At 43.7% G+C, this 21082-nt stretch overlaps 1 protein-coding gene across 1 annotated transcript in view; it reads right to left on the bottom strand.

Annotated features, from left to right (window-relative positions):
* Positions 1-19718, bottom strand: part of KIAA1217 (KIAA1217 ortholog) — a 411023-nt gene extending 391305 nt beyond the window's left edge. The window contains exon 1 of the mRNA XM_075271664.1: positions 19424-19718. Within this exon, the coding sequence (XP_075127765.1) occupies positions 19424-19496 (73 nt within the window). The 5' untranslated portion in view covers positions 19497-19718. The remainder of the gene's footprint in view (positions 1-19423) is intronic.
* Positions 19719-21082: the final 1364 nt, after the last annotated feature.

Genomic DNA, 21082 nt, shown 5'->3' on the forward strand with positions numbered 1-21082 from the left:
TCAGTTACAGGGTTGCAAGGGAGAATGTAACAGCCTGTTTTATAATAAAAAGAAAGTTAGATAGGATAATATAGTATATTATAAAAATGGTCACCAAACTGCAACCAAAGCAGTAGCAAGAATAAAAATGGGAATTACACTTTAACATGAATGCTAATATCTTCTCAGGGAAAAGGACAAGTTTTTGGCACCCAATGCTTTAAAACACATCCCCTATAGTATAGTCTCCATAAGGATAGGCACAACAATGGCAGTCAGGGCCGGATTAAGACTACCATGGGTCCTGGGGTGTAAGAAGCTTGTGGGTAGGCCCACCAGGCTATGGTTTTTAGAATCTTTTACATGGGCTCATGCTTCATAGGAATGCTCATTCTGACTCAATCCCCAGTGTTAGGTTGGGTTTATACATGTATCCGAAATGCTGTTGAACTCAAGGATGACATGGCCATGGGGTACAGGAGGGGGGCCTTGACTGCAAAAAAGCAGCTATGGACTCATCACCCACACTATGATGCTGCCCCCTTGCTTCTGGGAAGACTAGTTGCAGCCATCCAAGCATTAACAGGTACATGTAAAACACTGACACCCTAGGCCACATCTAAGTGTCACACACTTGTTAAAGTTGGAGAGAGATTTGGGTGGCCACGGGCCTCCAAGGTGTGACTATCCACTAAGGCCATATTATAATCCAATACTGATCTCAACTTTTCCTCTATGATAAGACACTCAGCTCAGATTCAGAACTTCTTCAATCATCCTGGACCTTCTTATACTTGGAAAGCAGGAGACTGCCACCTACTGGGCAACACATACGCTCTAGGTGCAGAAGTATAATGGGTGAACGAGGCTGATACAGAGTTAATAGGTTATACTATGGAATATATTCAGTGCTGGGTGTCAGCTCCATATTAATGATATGCGTGTCTTTTAATTATGTAAATGACGGTTTAATTGAGCCGATATTTATAGGCGGTGAAATCATGGTTCGGTTGTAACAACACAACCTGACAGGGCTTTAGCTAGGGAATACTTATTTATATGATAGCAAACCATTTTCCTAAAAATACCGCTGAAGCAATCAGAGCGTCTGACTCCTCTCTCCGAGCCCGTGTCACAACACCGGAGGATTCGGCTGATTTTACCAAGTCTGACAATTACAAGTAGTTTGCTGATTATGGGGCAGGGAGAAGAAGAAACTCTATATAAGAGCCATTGCATGCTGCCCAGGGGTGTCGCTATAGGGGGGCAGTCGCCACCCAGCCCTGGACCCTGACACATACCTCCCAACCTTCCCGATTTCCGCGGGACATTTACGATTCCGGTGATGTGTCCCGCGGTCCCGGTTGGAGGGAGGTATGTCCTGATTTCAACTCAGATCTGCGTCCAGAGGACGCAGATCTGAGTTGAACACATACACGGCTGAAGCAAGGAGCTGACACAAGTCAGCTCCGTGCTTCGCCGCTGCACACCGCCTACTGGCTGTGTAGACGCGATGTGATGACGTCACATCGCGTCTACAACTGTGCGCCAGTGAGAGAGAGTGCAGCGGGGGAATGAGGAGAAGGTAAGTGTAATGTTTACACTGAGGTGGAACGTGTAACTGGGGGCAGATGAAGCAGAGGACGGCATGACACTGGGGGCAGAGATGTGGGGACATGAATCTGGGGGCAGAGATGGAGAGGACATGAATCTGGGGGCAGAGATGGAGGGGACATGAATCTGGGGATAGAGATGGAGGGGACATGAAACTGGGGGCAGAGATGGAGAGGACATGAATCTGGGGGCAGAGATGGAGGGGACATGAAACTGGGGGCAGAGATGGAGGGGGGACATGAATCTGGGGGAAGATGAAGGGTATATATGAAACTGGGGGAGAGATAGAGGGGGGACATATAATTTACGGGTGACTGTAGGAGGATTATACTGTGTGTGGGCACATGAAAAATTAATGAGAATGGGCGGAGTCAACACAGTGGGCAGGGCTAAATTTGCAGCGGTGCGCTGCACATTTTCTCCCTCTTTCGGTTCTTCAAAAGTTGGGAGGTATGCTGACGAGACCCCATAAGGTCCCAGTGACTATAAAATACACCAGTAATCTAAGTGGCACAAGCTCGGTAGAAACACCCAGGCCAAGAGGTTGTCCCAGTCTCTGGTCTCCAGTCTACTTTGCCAGTCTCAGATCTCCGGTACCAGTGCTCCAAAAACAACACCAGTGATCCTCCGCCCTAAGTGTGACCACAGCGACCATCACTGGCCTTAGCAGTCACATGGCCACGGATGGGAAGTTCAACTCTTCTCTCATAGGCAGTAATCTAAAAGCTGACACCAAAATCCGGAGTCCGTTTCAATGACTGCGACGTTCGTCTACGTACCCCACTGCCCATGACCATTACCTGTCCACGAGCTTTATTCACATCCTACATAGAAATCAAAGTTCCGTCCACGGGTACAAACGGATACAAAGTGACAGATTGGTGGATTACTACTATCTACCTTCTCCGTCCCTATAGACCATTTTGTGCTTAGGCATAAAAGTTCCAGACACAACTCAACAGAAATCTGCGAGAACGTGCTGTAGGATCGGATCTTAGCCGTCCAGAAAAATCACTGCTGCAGCTTTTATTGACATAATGGAGGCGTCCGTACAGCATGAAGGCACACGTTGTACTGGAGGCTTCTGGGCCACGGCCAGCTTCAAAATATAAAAATAAAAACTCATATTTATTCCGAACGAATGTTGTGGCCGAGCGATTTAATACAAGTAGAACCTTCCAGCCCGACCCCATAGCTCATGCATATGATGGATACAACGAAGTAAAGTACTAAGAACCGGCGTCCAAGAAAAGGAAGAGTTACTATAGCATCCTGGTTATTATTAAAGCGAGACTCCACCTTAAAGGGGTCCTCCATAAATTGCCCCTCATAGGCTTCGAGACTGTCCTAGTTACATATTATGGCAGGATTCTTACATAGGACGGCACTGGCGGCCATGATATTTACTGCCATCATACCCCACTAGGCAAAAGAAGCTCCTGGATCTAACTAGGGGTATTTATCAGGGCAAGTACCCTTTCCCAGTCGGAACTGGGAGATTTTTTTGACCTTTCTCAGATTTGGGGGTCACTCCAGTTTTAGATGCCTCCTGGACGTTCTGGGAGAATTGGATGAAACCCCATTTTAAAGGGGTTTTCTGGGCTAAAAATGTTTATGCCCCACTCTAAATCCATATTAGTTTGGTGGGGGTCTGACGCATGGCTGACCATTCTGTTTTCTGTGCAGGGGCTATGCCAAATCACTGCAGCTTAGCTCACATTCAATAGAATGTGAACTGCAGTAACCTGCTTTGACCACTACCCAGAGAACGGCGCTCTTTGTTTCCTGCTCCATTCTCTGTAATAGCTGCAGAGAACAGATAATCAGTGGGGGTACCTAGAGTCAGACTCCACCAATATGATAGTGGTGACCTATCCTTAGCCTGGAAAAGTTGCATAAATATGTATACAATGAGTGCCCCCTTGTGGCTTCTGACGTCATCTAGAATGTTATCATTAAAAGGGTTTACTATAATCCACAGGATGTTATACATGCACCATCCACAACATGCTAACAATGAGGAGGAAATATACTTCTATATACTATATATTCCAAATGTCATGATTTAAAGGGGTTTTTTGGGTTAAAAATATTGATGATCTATCCTAAGAAAAAGTCACTAATATTAGATCTGTGCATGTCTGACACCTTCACCGATCAGCTGTTTTCACTGTGTACTCACTTCAACTTAGGTCCCATTGAAATGATCTGCAGTACCTGACATGACCACTACTCAAAGAACAGTGCTGTCTGCTTCCTGCTCCATTCTCTTTGTACTAGCTGCTGATCTGTCGGACCCCTACAAATCTGGGGTGAATGGCCTATCTTTAGGATAGGTCATCAATATTTTTACCCTTTTACGACGACGTATCAAAATATCCATATAAATGTAGCGCCAAAAATGTCATATACTGAATCTTTATGTTACACTATGAACAGATGATGATAAAATAGACAAATTTGGGCAACTATTAAATATGCCCCCCTCCCCCGCCACACACACACGTAGAGACATTAAAGTAACATTATGATAAATACCAACATTAAACTCGACACTGAATTGCTTCAATAAAACGTAATGGCGACTATAAAAACTGCGCGAGTCTAAAGTAAAAGACACAAAACATTAAATTAACCTTGACTTTTATGGCGGAGAAAAAAAAATTCTAAAAAAATAATAAGATGTAAAACAAAAAATATAAAACGGATTATTTAGTAACTGAAGAGAGTGAACGTACGAGGGGCGGTTTTTTTTAAGGGTCGGGCCCGGCCAGGTAACGGTTAAAGCTTTGTTTTATGTATTTCTTCCCCACTTACTGGTTCTGAACAGCTCGGTCTCCGGAGAAATGACTCATCTGTAGACGGTGCGAGGGTCACAAGTGTTCCGAGGGAGATAGAGAGAGCGACAGAACAAGCAACATTCCCATTTGTTACAGTAAATGAGGAACTGAAAGGTGCCGGCCATCGCACTCATAAGCCGATGACAAAGAGTTTTTATGGGGCTGGGGGCTGAGAACTTGGGGGGGGGGGGGTTACTTTCATGTGAAGGAACAAATACAAATATAATGATTTTTATAATACGGTGACGGAAAAGTCACTGAAACTTATTTGGCAATTTTAGTTTTCCTTTTTCTACCATAAAATTGTTAGGACGCAATTTGTGATAGCGAGATGAGGGTTGTCCGCCAAGGTAACCCCGAATAATGATACAGGCAACTATAGCTATAGTGGATCAGAGAGGGGAATGGACGGTATGGATTACTGCAACGTCTTCTGCAGGAGGAGGAAGGGGGGCAAGTGCTGGTTTTATGATTCTGAACTATTGAGCTATAGTAAAGGACTCCTCCACCGAAAAGTCACTGCATAAAAAAATGCAAAACTTGGGGCAGTACGGTGGCTCAGTGATTAGCACTGCAGGTTGCAGTGTTGGGGTCCTGGGTTCGAATCCCACCAGGAACAACATCTGCAAGGAGTTTGTATGTTCTCCCCGTGTTTGCGTGGATTTCCACCCATCCTACAAAGACATACTGATAGGGGAAAAAAGTACATTGTGATCCCTATGTGGGGCTCACAATCTACAAAAAAAAAAATGCAAAAGTTGATAATATCCACTGGGGTATCTTGAGGTACATGGAAATGGAGAAAGGGTACGAACAGCTGGACAACAACTAAGGCCAGTGCTAAAAGATACAACCCATGGGCACAAGTGTTGTGAAAGTAAACTGTCTCTCCATAGTGCAAATATCTCTCTACTTTGATAAGCTCCCCTCTCCATAGACCTCTAGTGTACATATTTGACCAGTATGTAAGGAGAGAAAAGACTTTGTTTCCATTAACCATCATCACTGTTGGGATCCTGTGTTGTCTGCCTACAACTTTATAATAGAGGTGTCAGCTTCGTAAGAAAATGACTCAATTAACTTTGGAAATTGTAGTGGGCATGCTCTGTGACAGGTGAAGTGTCAGGAGGGCGAGAAGAGAACAGTAGCTATCTCAATTACCCATTGTCAGTGGAGTAATCCTGTGTTATCTGTGGTATTTGCATTGTCAATGGAGTGATCCTGTGCCCCATTGATTTCCATGGGAAAGTGTAGTGGTCGTGCTCAGGACATGTAAAGAGGTCACTATAGGGGGAAGAAGAGAGAAGAAATTTTCAATGGTGTAATCCTTTGTTACCTGCCTCCAGCTTTATAATAGAGGTGTCACCCATCACTGTATGTAAAGGAGATGACTGATGACCTAACACCCCCCTCCCGTGTTCACAGCACAAATTGATGGGCAAAAAGTGTTATCCTATCATAAATCGGTGACTAGCATGTATTAAATAGGTTTAACACAAAAATTTGATTCAATCATTTGGACATTGTCTGACAGGAGGTTAAAAATAACTAAAATACAGTGAAGTCTCTATAAGATCACCACCCAAAGCTACATTTAAAAGTGATCGTCTAGGGGGATGGTCTGCTCAAAGAAAAAGGCTAACATGGAGAACTGAAAAGCCATCAAAGAAAATGTGGTCTGGGTAAGGGAGGTGGTCTTCTCTGGGTAAGGGAGGTGGTCTTCTCTGGGTAAGGGAGTGGTCTTCTCTGTGTAAGGGAGGTGGTCTTCTCTGGGTAAGGGAGTGGTCTTCTCGGGTAAGGGAGTGGTCTTCTCTGGGTAAGGGAGGTGGTCTTCTCTGGGTAAGGGAGTGGTCTTCTCTGGGTAAGGGAGTGGTCTTCTTGGGTAAGGGAGTGGTCTTCTCTGGGTAAGGGAGTGGTCTTCTTGGGTAAGGGAGTGGTCTTCTCTGGGTAAGGGAGGTGGTCTTCTCTGGGTAAGGGAGTGGTCTTCTCTGGGTAAGGGAGTGGTCTTCTCTGGGTAAGGGAGTGGTCTTCTCTGGGTAAGGGAGTGGTCTTCTCTGGGTAAGGGAGTGGTCTTCTCTGGGTAAGGGAGTGGTCTTCTCTGGGTAAGGGAGTGGTCTTCTCTGGGTAAGGGAGTGGTCTTCTCTGGGTAAGGGAGGTGGTCTTCTCTGGGTAAGGGAGTGGTCTTCTCTGGGTAAGGGAGTGGTCTTCTCTGGGTAAGGGAGTGGTCTTCTCTGGATAAGGGAGTGGTCTTCTCTGGGTAAGGGAGTGGTCTTCTCTGGGTAAGGGAGTGGTCTTCTCTGGGTAAGGGAGGTGGTCTTCTCTGGGTAAGGGAGGTGGTCTTCTCTGAGTAAAGGAGGTGGTCTTCTCTGAGTAAAGGAGGGGTCTTCTCTGGGTAAGGGAGGTGGTCTTCTCTGGGTAAGGGAGTGGTCTTCTCTGGGTAAGGGAGTGGTCTTCTCTGAGTAAAGGAGGTGGTCTTCTCTGAGTAAGGGAGGTGGTCTTCTCTGGGTAAGGGAGTGGTCTTCTCTGGGTAAGGGAGGTGGTCTTCTCTGGGTAAGGGAGGTGGTCTTCTCTGGGTAAGAGAGTAGTCTTCTCTGGGTAAGAGAGTAGTCTTCTCTGGGTAAGGGCGGTGGTCTTCTCTGGGTAAGGGCGGTGGTCTTCTCTGGGTAAGGGCGGTGGTCTTCTCTGGGTAAGGGCGGTGGTCTTCTCTGGGTAAGGGCGGTGGTCTTCTCTGGGTAAGGGCGGTGGTCTTCTCTGGGTAAGGGCGGTGGTCTTCTCTGGGTAAGGGCGGTGGTCTTCTCTGGGTAAGGGCGGTGGTCTTCTCTGGGTAAGGGCGGTGGTCTTCTCTGGGTAAGGGCGGTGGTCTTCTCTGGGTAAGGGCGGTGGTCTTCTCTGGGTAAGGGCGGTGGTCTTCTCTGGGTAAGGGCGGTGGTCTTCTCTGGGTAAGGGCGGTGGTCTTCTCTGGGTAAGGGCGGTGGTCTTCTCTGGGTAAGGGCGGTGGTCTTCTCTGGGTAAGGGCGGTGGTCTTCTCTGGGTAAGGGCGGTGGTCTTCTCTGGGTAAGGGAGGTGGTCTTCTCTGGGTAAGGGCGGTGGTCTTCTCTGGGTAAGGGAGGTGGTCTTCTCTGGGTAAGGGCGGTGGTCTTCTCTGGGTAAGGGCGGTGGTCTTCTCTGGGTAAGGGAGGTGGTCTTCTCTGGGTAAGGGCGGTGGTCTTCTCTGGGTAAGGGAGGTGGTCTTCTCTGGGTAAGGGTGGTGGTCTTCTCTGGGTAAGGGAGGTGGTCTTCTCTGGGTAAGGGAGGTGGTCTTCTCTGGGAAAGGGGGTGTATTCTCTGGGTAATGGACTGGTCTTCTCTGGGTAAGGGCGGTGGTCTTCTCTGGGTAAGGGTGGTGGTCTTCTCTGGGTAAGGGCGGTGGTCTTCTCTGGGTAAAGGAGGTGGTCTTCTCTGGGTAAAGGAGGTAGTCTTCTCTGGGAAAGGGGGTGTCTTCTCTGGGTAAGGGGTGGTCTTTTCGAGAGGTTTTATAGTACTAGATTTGGTCTAAATTTTTGGAATTCAAGAATATCTAAAAAAGTATCTAAAAGTTTTTTGAAAGGACAAAATAAAATCTCGCCGCTTTCGCTGCGTGCCAATGTATACACATTAAGTGGATAGTAAATACTTGATTTACGCTGGAAATTTCCTCCTTGATTTAGTCTCTCATGACTGCAGAGTCAGCGGACCCAGGCAGCAGTAAGCAGGAACGGCCTCCGCCTGTGCCGCATTCACAATCAATAGAAAGTGGAGGTGAGGGGGTTATATAGGAACCCTCTCAAATATCACACACTATGGTAAAGCAGACGTGCAGCTAACTGAATGCATTCAGTATAAAAAACATATACAGTCCTATGAAAAAGTTTGGGCACCCCTATTAATCTTAATCATTTTTAGTTCTAAATATTTTGGTGTTTGCAACAGCCATTTCAGTTTGATACATCTAATAACTGATGGACACAGTAATATTTCAGGATTGAAATGAGGTTTATTGTACTAACAGAAAATGTGCAATATGCATTAAACCAAAATTTGACCGTTGCAAAAATATGGGCACCTCAACAGAAAAGTGACATTAATATTTAGTAGATCCTCCTTTTACAAAGATAACAGCCTCTAGTCGCTTCCTGTAGCTTTTAATCAGTTCCTGGATCCTGGATGAAGGTATTTTGGACCATTCCTCTTTACAAAACAATTCAAGTTCAGTTCAGTGTGATGGTGGCCGAGCATGGACAGCCCGCTTCCAATCATCCCACAGATGTTCAATGATATTCAGGTCTGGGGACTGGGATGGTCATTCCAGAACATTGTAATTGTTCCTCTGCATGAATGCCTGAGGATTTGGAGCGGTGTTTTGGATCATTGTCTTGCTGAAATATCCATCCCCGGCGTAACTTCAACTTCGTCACTGATTCTTGAACATTATTCTCAAGAATCTGCGGATGCTGAGTGGAATCCATGCGACCCTCAACTTTAACAAGATTCCCGATGCTGGCATTGGCTACACAGCCCCAAAGCATGATGGAACCTCCACCAAATTTTACAGTGGGTAGCAAGTGTTTTTCTTGGAATGCTGTTTTTTTGGACGCCATGCATAACGCCTTTTTGTATGACCAAACAACTCAATCTTTGTTTCATCAGGCCACAGGACCTTCATCCAAAATGAAGCTGGCTTGTCTAAATGTGCTTTTTCATACCTCAGGCGACTCTGTTTGTGGCGTGCTTGCAGAAACGGCTTCTTTCTCATCACTCTCCCATTCAGCTTCTCCTTGTGCAAAGTGCGCTGTATAGTTGACCGATGCACAGTGACACCATCTGCAGCAAGATGATGCTGCAGCTCTTTGGAGGTGGTCTGTGGATTGTCCTTGACTGTTCTCACCATTCTTCTTCTCTGCCTTTCTGATATTTTTCTTGGCCTGCCACTTCTGGGCTTAACAAGAACTGTCCCTGTGGTCTTCCATTTCCTTACTATGTTCCTCACAGTGGAAACTGACAGGTTAAATCTCTGAGACAACTTTTTGTATCCTTCCCCTGAACAACTATGTTGAACAATCTTTGTTTTCAGATCATTTGAGAGTTGTTTTGAGTAGCCCATGATGCCACTCTTCAGAGGAGATTCAAATAGTAGAACAACTTGCAATTGGCCACCTTAAATATCTTTTCTCATGATTGGATACATCTGGCTATGAAGTTCAAAGCTCACTGAGGTTACAAAACCAATTTTGTGCTTCAGTAAGTCAGTAAAAAGTAGTTAGGGGAATTCAAATCAATAAAATGATAAGGGCGACCGTACTTTTGCACCAGTCAAATTTTGGTTTAATGCATATTGCACATTTTCTGTTAGTACAATAAACCTCATTTCAATCCTGAAATATTACTGTGTCCATCAGTTATTAGATATATCAAACTGAAATGGCTGTTGCAAACACCAAAATATTTAGAACAAAAAATGATTAAGATTAATAGGGGTGCCCAAACTTTTTCATAGGACTGTATATATATATATATATATATATATATATACACACTCACCGGCCACTTTATTAGGTACACCATGCTAGTAACGGGTTGGACCCCCTTTTGCCTTCAGAACTGCCTCAATTCTTCGTGGCATAGATTCAACAAGGTGCTGGAAGCATTCCTCAGAGATTTTGGTCCATATTGACATGATGGCATCACACAGTTGCAGTCGCAGATTTGTCGGCTGCACATCCATGATGCGAATCTCCCGTTCCACCACATCCCAAAGATGCTCTATTGGATTGAGATCTGGTGACTGTGGAGGCCATTGGAGTACAGTGAACTCATTGTCATGTTCAAGAAACCAGTCTGAGATGATTCCAGCTTTATGACATGGCGCATTATCCTGCTGAAAGTAGCCATCAGATGTTGGGTACATTGTGGTCATAAAGGGATGGACATGGTCAGCAACAATACTCAGGTAGGCTTTGGCGTTGCAACGATGCTCAATTGGTACCAAGGAGCCCAAAGAGTGCCAAGAAAATATTCCCCACACCATGACACCACCACCACCAGCCTGAACCGTTGATACAAGGCAGGATGGATCCATGCTTTCATGTTGTTGACGCCAAATTCTGACCCTACCATCCGAATGTCGCAGCAGAAATCGAGACTCATCAGACCAGGCAACGTTTTTCCAATCTTCAATTGTCCAATTTCGATGAGCTTGTGCAAATTGTAGCCTCAGTTTCCTGTTCTTAGCTGAAAGGAGTGGCACCCGGTGTGGTCTTCTGCTGCTGTAGCCCATCTGCCTCAAAGTTCGACATACTGTGCGGCGTTCAGAGATGCTCTTCTGGCTACCTTGGTTGTAACGGGTGGCTATTTGAGTCACTGTTGCCTTTCTATCAGCTCAAACCAGTCTGGCCATTCTCCTCTGACCTCTGGCATCAACAACGCATTTCCGCCCACAGAACTGCCGCTCACTGGATGTTTTTTCTTTTTCGGACCATTCTCTGTAAACCCTAGAGATGGTTGTGCGAGAAAATCCCAGTAGATCAGCAGTTTCTGAAATACTCAGACCAGCCCTTCTGGCACCAACAACCATGCCACGTTCAAAGGCACTCAAATCACCTTTCTTCCCCATACTGAACTGCAGGAGATAGTCTTGACCATGTCTACATGCCTAAATGCACTGAGTTGCCGCCATGTGATTGGCTGATTAGAAATTAAGTGTTAACGAGCAGTTGGACAGGTGTACCTAATAAAGTGGCCGGTGAGTATATAAATATATATATATATATATATATACTCTATAATGGGGTTGGTAACATTAAGCAAGGTCATCAGTATATAATTACTTGTGTTTCTTTAAAGCGTAAGTAAAATTTTGGAAAAGTGCCTGTTTCTTAACTGATTTGCCTCCTTCTGATCAAATCTGTACAATAGAAGTCTATGGAGAAGTAAGGGGGGAAAAGCGCAGAGTTCTTCAAAACACAGAGACATCTTCACTATAGAGAGACAGTTCTCTTTCACAACAGAATGACTATTCTTCTCCTGACACAAATAAAGATGGCTCCATAGCTGTTAGGATAGGTCACCAAGATTAGATCGCTGAGGGTCCAACAAACTGTACCCTCACCAATCAGCTGTTGGAAGAGGCTGTCTTTACTGAATACCAAGAACAGTAGTATTCCATGTGATAGAATGGATAGAATGTGGCCTGAATGCTGTAACCTTTACAAACAGCTGATCAGTGGAGGTGCCAGGTGTCGGACACCACCAGTCTGATATTACTGACCTATGCTAAGGAAAAATCCCTTTAATTTATGGGAGCAATAAATCACTGGCAGTCTGATTCTGGCCACAGCATTACTTTGGACCTGTCATTTAGTTAATACTAAAATAATATGGTTGTTCCCAATATTCCCCCATTTGTATGTCCGCCCTTACGTCCATAATCTCGTAGCCCCATGACACTTCACCCCACTCTTCTTCTACAACAGAGAAGTAATATAATTGACATATAGTAATAGTTCAGACAGATTTGCGGCATACTTGCCAAAAAAGTAAGAGCAAAGAGTTCTGAGAGCCGAGAAGATCTAACGTTCCATTGATACGTATGACTATATACTGACAGAGAAGTCTGGATCACTCTAAGCTAGAGCTCCATCTACTGAAGACTTGTCTGACATTACGGATTGTGATATAATACACAGCCGCTGTCATGTGAGTTAGGACTCATTTGGGGTACATTTCTGAGAACACGGAAGGAAATCAAATTATATGGACTACATGAAAGCAATGTTCTAGTGGCCGCGTGTTCCGGTGGGACGTCTCATGGGCATTGATATACGGTTGGTCTCCTTTGTTTCTTCTATAATGATCTCTACTCTTTTGGGAAGGCTGGGCACTGATGCCGAGTAATGAGGTTTCCTTCACTGTCGCTGTTTGATAAGAGTAAAGATCAAGGCATTATAGATATTGATTTCTTCAAATGAATTTGTTCGGAGCTATAGAGGCATTGTAAAGGTTAAGCACTCAATAATCTTTACACAAATCTATGGGAGAACCAAATATCAGACAAAAGTATCTATTCACTAATTAACAGACTGCTCCCACATTGTTGAATCCATCTTGGCCTCCCAAGCTGGACTGTGCATTGAAGTGTCAAATTACAGCTGCACATAGAAGTCTATGGAGAGGGAAAGTAGGAGGAGGAGAAACAGGGACACTGACATGCTGCTCACCTCACATTATTACTGTGCATTACTTCATATAATGTCTGTCATGCTTGCACAGACAGGATATAATAGTATGTATATTATAGCAGTATATTGTTCAACTGATCAAGTGATCTATGGAAAGGGGAAGCAGGAGGAGAAGGAGAAACAGGGACACTGACATGCTGCTCACCTCACATTATTACTGTGCATTATTTCCATATAATGGCTGTCATGCTTCCACAGGCAAGGTGTAATAGCATGTATATTATAGCAGTATATTGTTCAATTGATCAAGTGATTATATCATTATATACTAGGGGTACTAAAAATATGGAAAGCAACTGAGTGCATCATTAAATCTACTTTTTTTAAAGAGGACCTTTCATCACCTCCACCAACTCTTTACATCCTTCAGTAGATGGTGCTCCACTTGTTCCAGAACAATTGATGTTGTAAATTTCAGCACCAAATATACTTATTAGGCTCCCTACTGTCATTTGGGAGGTCCACGATTGTCTATTCCAGCCCAGGGCCACCCATCTGACAGTAGAGACCAGCAGATTGTGTGTTGAAATTAAAAGCATTGATTGCTCAGGATCGGTGGGGGCTAGAGAAAAAATTCCAACTGTGCTGGAATCAGTTGAGTGGCGCCTATTGAGGGATGCCAAAGAGTTAGAGTTGTTAGTGGTGGTGAAAGGTCCTAAAGCTAATGTTTGTGTCATAAGATTTTAAAATCACATTGATTTTTTTTTTTTCATGGAATAGATAATTATTGTAAATATTCTCAACTATTTGCCTTCTGAAGCCTACGTGTATTCTCATTACATCCTGGAGAATAGATTTGCATATTTTTACCCAGAATCCTAGCGAAGCAAGAATGACTTATAAGTCTCCGTACTGCCTATGTAGGCACACACTCTCCTTATCCCCTGACCCTGGTCTATAGTCTCTCACTCTGCCAAATCAGTATCCCTGCGCTATGCTGAGGAGGTCCAAAAGACCGAAACAGCGCTGTCCATGGGAATCTGCTCCTTTTGGAAGAGAAATACTAATTTGGCAATTAAATCCGCATCATGATAGTAGCCTTATTAACTGAGTCATGCATGATGTTAAGGGGGCTGCCCTCTAGAGGGCGGCATACAGAGGCACTGTTCTCCTAATTACATCCTGGAGAAAATATTTGCATATTTTTTACATTGCAGGCTGCGCAGTCCCACTCAGAATCACATGAACTGCTCTGCAATCTTTTTCTCTTGAATCCCCAGCTGACATATTTTTGATCTAGAGTAGGGTTGTAGTTTTTTTTTTACAGAAACTTAAAATAACAAATACTACAAATGTACCTGTCCGTTTGGCCGTGGATCCAGAAAGGAGTCTCTGTTCAGATCCCTATGACACCCCTTTAAGCCTTTTTTTTTAAAAAAATTTGGTTGTAAATATGTCAGCTGTAAAGATCATTCAGAAAAACAAAGATAAAGGCTACAAAGTGATCCAGTCAGCTAGCTCATGTGACAAATTTTGCTAAGAATGGGACAGAACAGCATGCAATGTATGAGAAGACATCCAGGCCGCTGATGACAAATAGCTGAGAATGTTTAATGAAAACTAATCAGAAAAAATATTAATCACATAATAGAAGCAAATCCATATATTTTTTTATAATACTAAGGTGTCACAAGTTCATTTTACAGACCTCACTGAGAATGGCACTGAGCAGTATGCAATGTAGGAGAAGACACAGGCAGACTGCAAAGGACAAAAGGTTGATCATTTTTAGAGATGAGCGAACAGTAAAATGTTCGAGGTTCAATATTCGTTTCGAGTAGCCCCTCAATATTCGACTACTCAAATCAAATATCGAACCCTATTATAGTCTACGGGGGGAAAATGCTCATTTCAGGGGTAGGCAACGTTCGATCAAATTATACTTACCAAGTCCACGAGTGAGTGTCGGGCTGGATCCTCCGAGAAGTCTTCTCCGTGCAGCGTCCCCGCGGCGTCTTGCGGCTCTGAATTCACTCTGCCAGGCATCGGGCCTGGGCAGAGCCGACTGCGCATGCCCGCACTACAAGTGGATATGCGCAGTCGGCTCTGCCCAGGCCCGATGCCTGGCAGAGTGAATGAAGAGTCGGAAGACGCCGCGGGGACGCTGCACGGAGAATACTTCTCGGAGGATCCAGCCCGACCCTCACTCGTGGACTTGGTAAGTATAATTTGATCAAATGTTGCCTACCCCTGAAACGAGCATCTTCCTCCCAGAGACTATAATAGGGTTTGATATTCGATTGGAGTAGTCGAGTATTGAGGGGCTACTCAAAACAAATATCGAACCTCGAACATTTTACTGTTCGCTCATCTCTAGCGGTGATCAGTGACCACTCCCATGACAAGGTGCATTGAAAGAGCAATGCTATACATGAATACCTTACATGTTATACGGAATATTTCCCTACAAACCCACTCCGCTCCTCCTGCTCTATAACATGCCGCCTGCAGATCGGATTCCATTTTCATGGCGGCAGGTCCCTTTAAATGGAATCTCTAATTCTACAACGATATTTTATAACCCAACCATAAACAGAATAAATCAGCCTAATGTGAAATGTAGGATTTGTCTCTCGCAGCCCCACGTGACGCTTTCTAGTCCAGAAGGTCCCAATTATATTTGTGCTCCGGTGCAGGCTGGGTATACAGCGCCGCGTCCAGGACTTGGATTCTGTTGCTATTTTTAAGCTATTCAAAGGAAGGAAACAGAAATGACAACAAAATGTGTCATTATTTCTCATGTCATAATCCTGATTGTACGGCGGCTCTCCGGGACGTAAGTGCTCTTTAATAAAATGACAAATTCTGCCATTCCCCCCCCCCCCCAGCCCTGAGATGCATTAAACATAAAGCGGACGTGTAAATCTTTGCCGAGCTCAATAATTAAATCATTATTATGGGATAGAACAGGAATGACGATGTTTTGCGGTTCAGCGTTCAGATGTGATGACAGCCAGGACATAGAGAATGTTATGTAGAGAAGGAGAGGGCAGGATTCATCTCCGCAGCCAAACACAATTACAAACAAGCAGGAGCTGTCAGCCTGAAATCTCCAGCGCCAATCTCTGCGTCCACCTCCATTCCGCTACTCCCGATGGTAATCTATCTCATGTGGTGCAGTAAGGATATAAGGAGTAGCCAAAGGCCACTCGAAGAAGATAACGGAATCATCCGCAAGTCTGAAGTCCTTGACTTGTCCTCTTCTGTCAAAGCAAAAACTCTAGATAAGCGTTTCCTTATATCTGGTTCTGGAAAAGCTGGGTGATAACCCTTACGCCTAGTGATGTAGCCTATCTGATCACTGCATAACTAGTTCATCCAGGGCAGCAGGAAAGTTAAAGGTCATTGCAGGGGAAGCCAATCCTACGAAACGATAATTTACCCAACTGATCACCAGCGTGCGACCCCTGACCGCTGCAGCCATATAGAGGAGGGGGGATAACATGCAACCAATGCGCTCTCGCCATAATCGTTCCAGCAGCGCTTTAGCGGGGCGTTTCCGGCCCATGGGACGTTAGCCTAAATGGGGGCTGTAATAGTACTGACTATATCTGGCTTTTCTAGAATACAATACCTACTAGTCAGCCATGTTTAGAGACTTGTTAAAGGGTCCACTTCTCTGGTAGTGACATCACATCCATTTGTCACATGTCAATACTGCAGCTCAGTCCCATTCAAATGAATGGGACTGAGCTGCAATACCAAGCACAGCCACTATCCAATATATGGCGCTGTACTTGGTAAGCAGTGAAGAGGCTGCAGCAATCACTGTCGTAGTCAGACAATACTGTCAATCAGATAGCAGAATCCCTATCTTTAAGGCTAGTCATACACATTGGATAGCTCCTGACCAAATGTAAAACTTCCTGCGATACAGTTAAAGATAAAACATCCCATAAATATGCGACTTTTTACTGTTTTTAGTCTTATGGGAGTATTTGTTAGAAATAAACACCAGGCCGTTCCGATGTTAGAAATGTTATATGGCACCAGCTGTCCCTACTGATTTCCAAGGAACTGTCCCTAATAAAACCTGACCCTACACCAAAGCCTCGCCCTAAATAACCCTACAACACCCTATCCTGCCAACACCCACACCTAAATAATACCGAACCTCTTACTGTACTCCATTACTATTACATTATTTCATCTATGTAGTAATTTTTTTTGTGGTATAACTGACACTATGCTCACATCTATGCCTGGTGTCCCTTGTTCTGGTCTGTAGGAGAAGCAGAACAACGGACACACAATTTGCTAAAACACCAGACTATAATGTGGTCTATTAACTCTCCGTTGTATTAAGACCCGTTCCCACGGAGTAACTGGGCGCTTATTCTGACACGTAAACACGTGTCAGAGTGAGCGCTTCAAAACAGAATCCCATTGACTTCAATGGGTTCCGTCTTACGCGCGCTACACATTGAAATCTATGGAGGCTTTTTAACCCATTTATTTCAATGTGTTACACACGTTAGATGGAACCCATTGAAGTCAATGGGATTCTGTTTTGAAGCGCTCACTCTGACAAGTGTTTACGTGTCAGAATAAGCGCCCAGTTACTCCGTGGGAACAGCCCCTTAAACTGAAAATGGTGGATGAAAAAGTTGGACAAGGGGCAACATAGTGGCCCAATGGTTAGTGCTGGAGTCCTGGGTTCGAATTCTGCCAAGAACAACATCGGCAAGGAGTTTGTATGTTCTCCCTGTGTTTGCGTGGATTTCCTCCTATACTCCAAAGACATACTGATAGGGGAAAAGGTACATTGTGATATGGGGCTCACAATCTACCTTTAAAAAAACAAAAAATTGGACATGCAGAACTTTTTTGTCCGGTGATTTTTGTCAGTCACTCTGATGGAGTCTCCAAACAGACACTCTGGTGAGAAGTGGACCCGGCCTGAACCATAGAACTTCCTTCATTTGTTTTCAACTATAGGATACCAAATCGAGGAAAATATACTCTATGTAGCTGAGTAGTTACATCTCCATGTAGAATTATAATGAATAAAAAGTATGCCACTTTTTGCCTTAAATGAAACAAATTTGCTGTAATGAATAGAAAACACAAATCTTCAATTTACAGTAAATTTTACAAATCGATAGATATCTGGTGAATGTGTAAAATATGGAATTTACACATCTTATTTATTTTATTTATTATGCTTACTTATATAGTACCATCATATTCCGCAGCGCTTTACAGATATTGTAAGTCACTGTCATAATCTACATTCACTATCAGTATGTCTTTGGAGCATGGGAGGAAACCAGAGTACCCGGAGGAAACCCACGCAAACACAGGGAGAACATATAAACTCCTTGCAGCTGTTGCCCTTGGCAGGATTTGAACCTAGGACTCCGGTGCTGCAAGGCTACAGTGCTAACCACTGAGCCACCGTGCTGCCCTTTTGATATGGAGAATATAATAGCTGTGTGTATAAATAATAGGAACTGTAGTAATACTATAGTTGTAGGTATGAATAGTAGATACTGTAGTAGTAGTAGTAGATGTGTATGTAAAAGGTGATACTGTAATAGTAAAGTTGTATGTATGAAAAGTAGATACAGTAGTAGTAGTATATTTGTATGTAATAGGTAATACAGTTGTATGTATGAATAGTAGTATATGTGTATGTAATAGGTGATACTGTAATAGTATAGTTGTAGCTATGAATAGTAGTATACGTGTATGTATAACTAGGAGATACTGTAACAATCGTATACTTGTATGTATGAATAGTAGATACTGTAGTAGTTTTATACTTGTATATATAACTAGGAGATTCTGTAACAGAAGTGTAGTTGTATGTATGAAAAGTAGTATACTTGTATATATATAACTAGGTAATACAGTATTAGTAGTATACTTGTATATACTGTATATAACCAGGTGATACTGTATTAGTAGTATACTTGTATATACTGTATATAACCAGGTGGTACTGTATTAGTAGTATACTTGTGTGTATATATATATATAACACTAGGTGATAGTATACTTGTATATACTGCATGTAACTAGGAGATAGTGTAGTAGTATTCTTCTATGTATAAACATTAGATACTATGATAGTAATATACTGTAATTACCAATTACTTCCATTAGATATGGAAAAAACATACAATATATATTATTCTTGCAGCAGGAAGATCTTAAAATCTAGTGATTCAATCCACATATGTAGCAGAGCTGAGCTTGTCACAACTTACTTTTAATACCAATTTCTTAGATTACCTCTGTGTTTTCAGAAGAGCGCAGGACAGGTAAACCTGGAGTTAAATCCTAATTCTGAAAGACTTCACCTCTGCTACATGTGTCATATAGGGGGCTGCATAGTGTCTGTGTGTTATTAACCCATTATCAGCTCTACACGGTCTCATAATTGAGTGAAGCTCTGGCAGATTAGAATACAGATAAAGTTTCCATCCTGACTTGAGTATGAAGCTGTAAGGTGCAGGGACAGTCAGGCTGACACAGATAAGCAGTGGCCACTCCAGCCACAATCTCTAGACACACACAAGGAGGATTAGAAGACAAGACAATCTCCAATAGTCACACATTGCCCTTAATAATGAGATCCCTAGAATACACACTTAGGGTTATGATGGTGCTACAAGCTTAGTGGACCAGGCTATGGATGTTCACTGCAACATTGTAACCCTTATTTGCAACAAATATTAAGTTATTATATAAGTTAATCATTTGCAGCCATAAAAAAAAGTTTGACACACTTACTGGGCAACTTGAGGCTTCCTGTTCTCTGAAGTCCTGGAGACACGTTGAAGAATTGGACTCTGTGTGTGGCCATTCCAGAGGTCAGGTCCTAGGTGAGTCCTACCTGTAGTCTCAGGAGTTTATCTTGGTCTCTAGCTAAAGTCCTCTGGACATGGAGGTCAGTAGTAACTAGTATGGTCAGCTTGTATGAGGTCAGTTGTGCAGATTGGTAACCCCTAAGGATAGTCCTTTCTTGGTTATCTTTTTGCTGGTTAATAAGGTGAAGCCCCTGTAGGACAGGTTGGTTGAGGTTCTTACCTGAAGAAGATCAGGTCCTTGCTTAGCAAGGATCTCAGCTATTCTTACTTGCAGGGTCTCGGTTTGCAAAGTTAGGTCTGTCTGCTGAGTGGTCCACTTGTGGCTCAAGTTTGGATCCAGTCCCAGGTGGATAAGATCACCTATGTTCTTTCAGATCCTGAAGAGAGCTTTCTTGAAGAACGAGGGTGATCCACTTGTGGCTGAAGTTTGGATCCAGTCCCTGGTAGGTGAGATCACCTTTTGCTATAGGTGAGAGGTTTCCTGAAGAAGGAGGTGAAGCCTAGTGAGATGCCTTCAGGCTGAGGTCAGGTCTTTGCACAGTGATCTGAGCAGTCTCTGGTGCCTGTTTTCTTGCACACCTGTCCCTAGTACATGTATTCTCTGTATCGTGAAGCAAGTCCTTGGTAGTGTGCACTTTCCAGACGATTCCAGTGACTGGAGATGAGAAGATGGGTGACCCCTGTCCTTATACAGCCTTGGTTTCCCAGCAGGGTGGCTCTGTGTTCAGCTTGTGCTTCAGCTCTGCGGGTTCTTTCTGTTGGAGTTGCAATTTTGTGTGCATGACAGGACTGCAGTACAGGCAGCAGCTGCTCACCCTCCTCTCTGCCTTCCTTGCAACGACTTTCAATTCACCTGGATGTAGAGGGAGAAGCAGAGCTGTTCTAGGTAGGCATGCATCTGACAGAGGGGCGTGTAGGCTTCTCTGTAGATCACAGCCTGGGCAGGAGAGCCATGCACCTAGTGATTGATAGCAGATCACAGCTTGCATTTGCAGCCCCCTTTGCAAGAACATTGCTCTACCCTCTGCTTACAGGGACTGCAGTCATGACGTCATCTCTTTGCCCAAGAGTGGCACTCAAAGGGTGCCCTGAAATCCAGGCTGCTTTTTACTTTCCCGACTTAAAAAGTTGTGACTATGAGAATTGCAGCAGAAGCCATCACAATAGACTCTAATGACATATCTGTGGGCATGTGCAGCCATGCTGGAGGTAGTTCATACATACAGCTGACAGCTGCTGTGCTGCTAATATGTGATAATAGGCTGTAATTGCCAGTGACAGAGAGAAGCTGGAAGATGCTCCCCCCTGACGGGGACTAAATCTAAGACTAAATTGCAATTTTTTTCTCCAATTCCTTGTATCACTATCTATTTGCTGGGATATACTAAAGCCATAGCAATGAGGAGCTCAATGATAAGGACTTGGAATGATATTGATACTCATATTACAATACATGTCATAAATATTTACTAATTTTTGTAATAATTCCTGACAATTTGTAACAAAAAGCAGAATCTTTGCTGAGGCCTTGAGTGGAGAAGAAAAAATATTCATCTCAGAATGAACACAAAGTATATACAAA

Source organism: Leptodactylus fuscus, chromosome 4, assembly GCF_031893055.1.
Source record: "Leptodactylus fuscus isolate aLepFus1 chromosome 4, aLepFus1.hap2, whole genome shotgun sequence".
NCBI lineage: Eukaryota > Metazoa > Chordata > Amphibia > Anura > Leptodactylidae > Leptodactylus > Leptodactylus fuscus.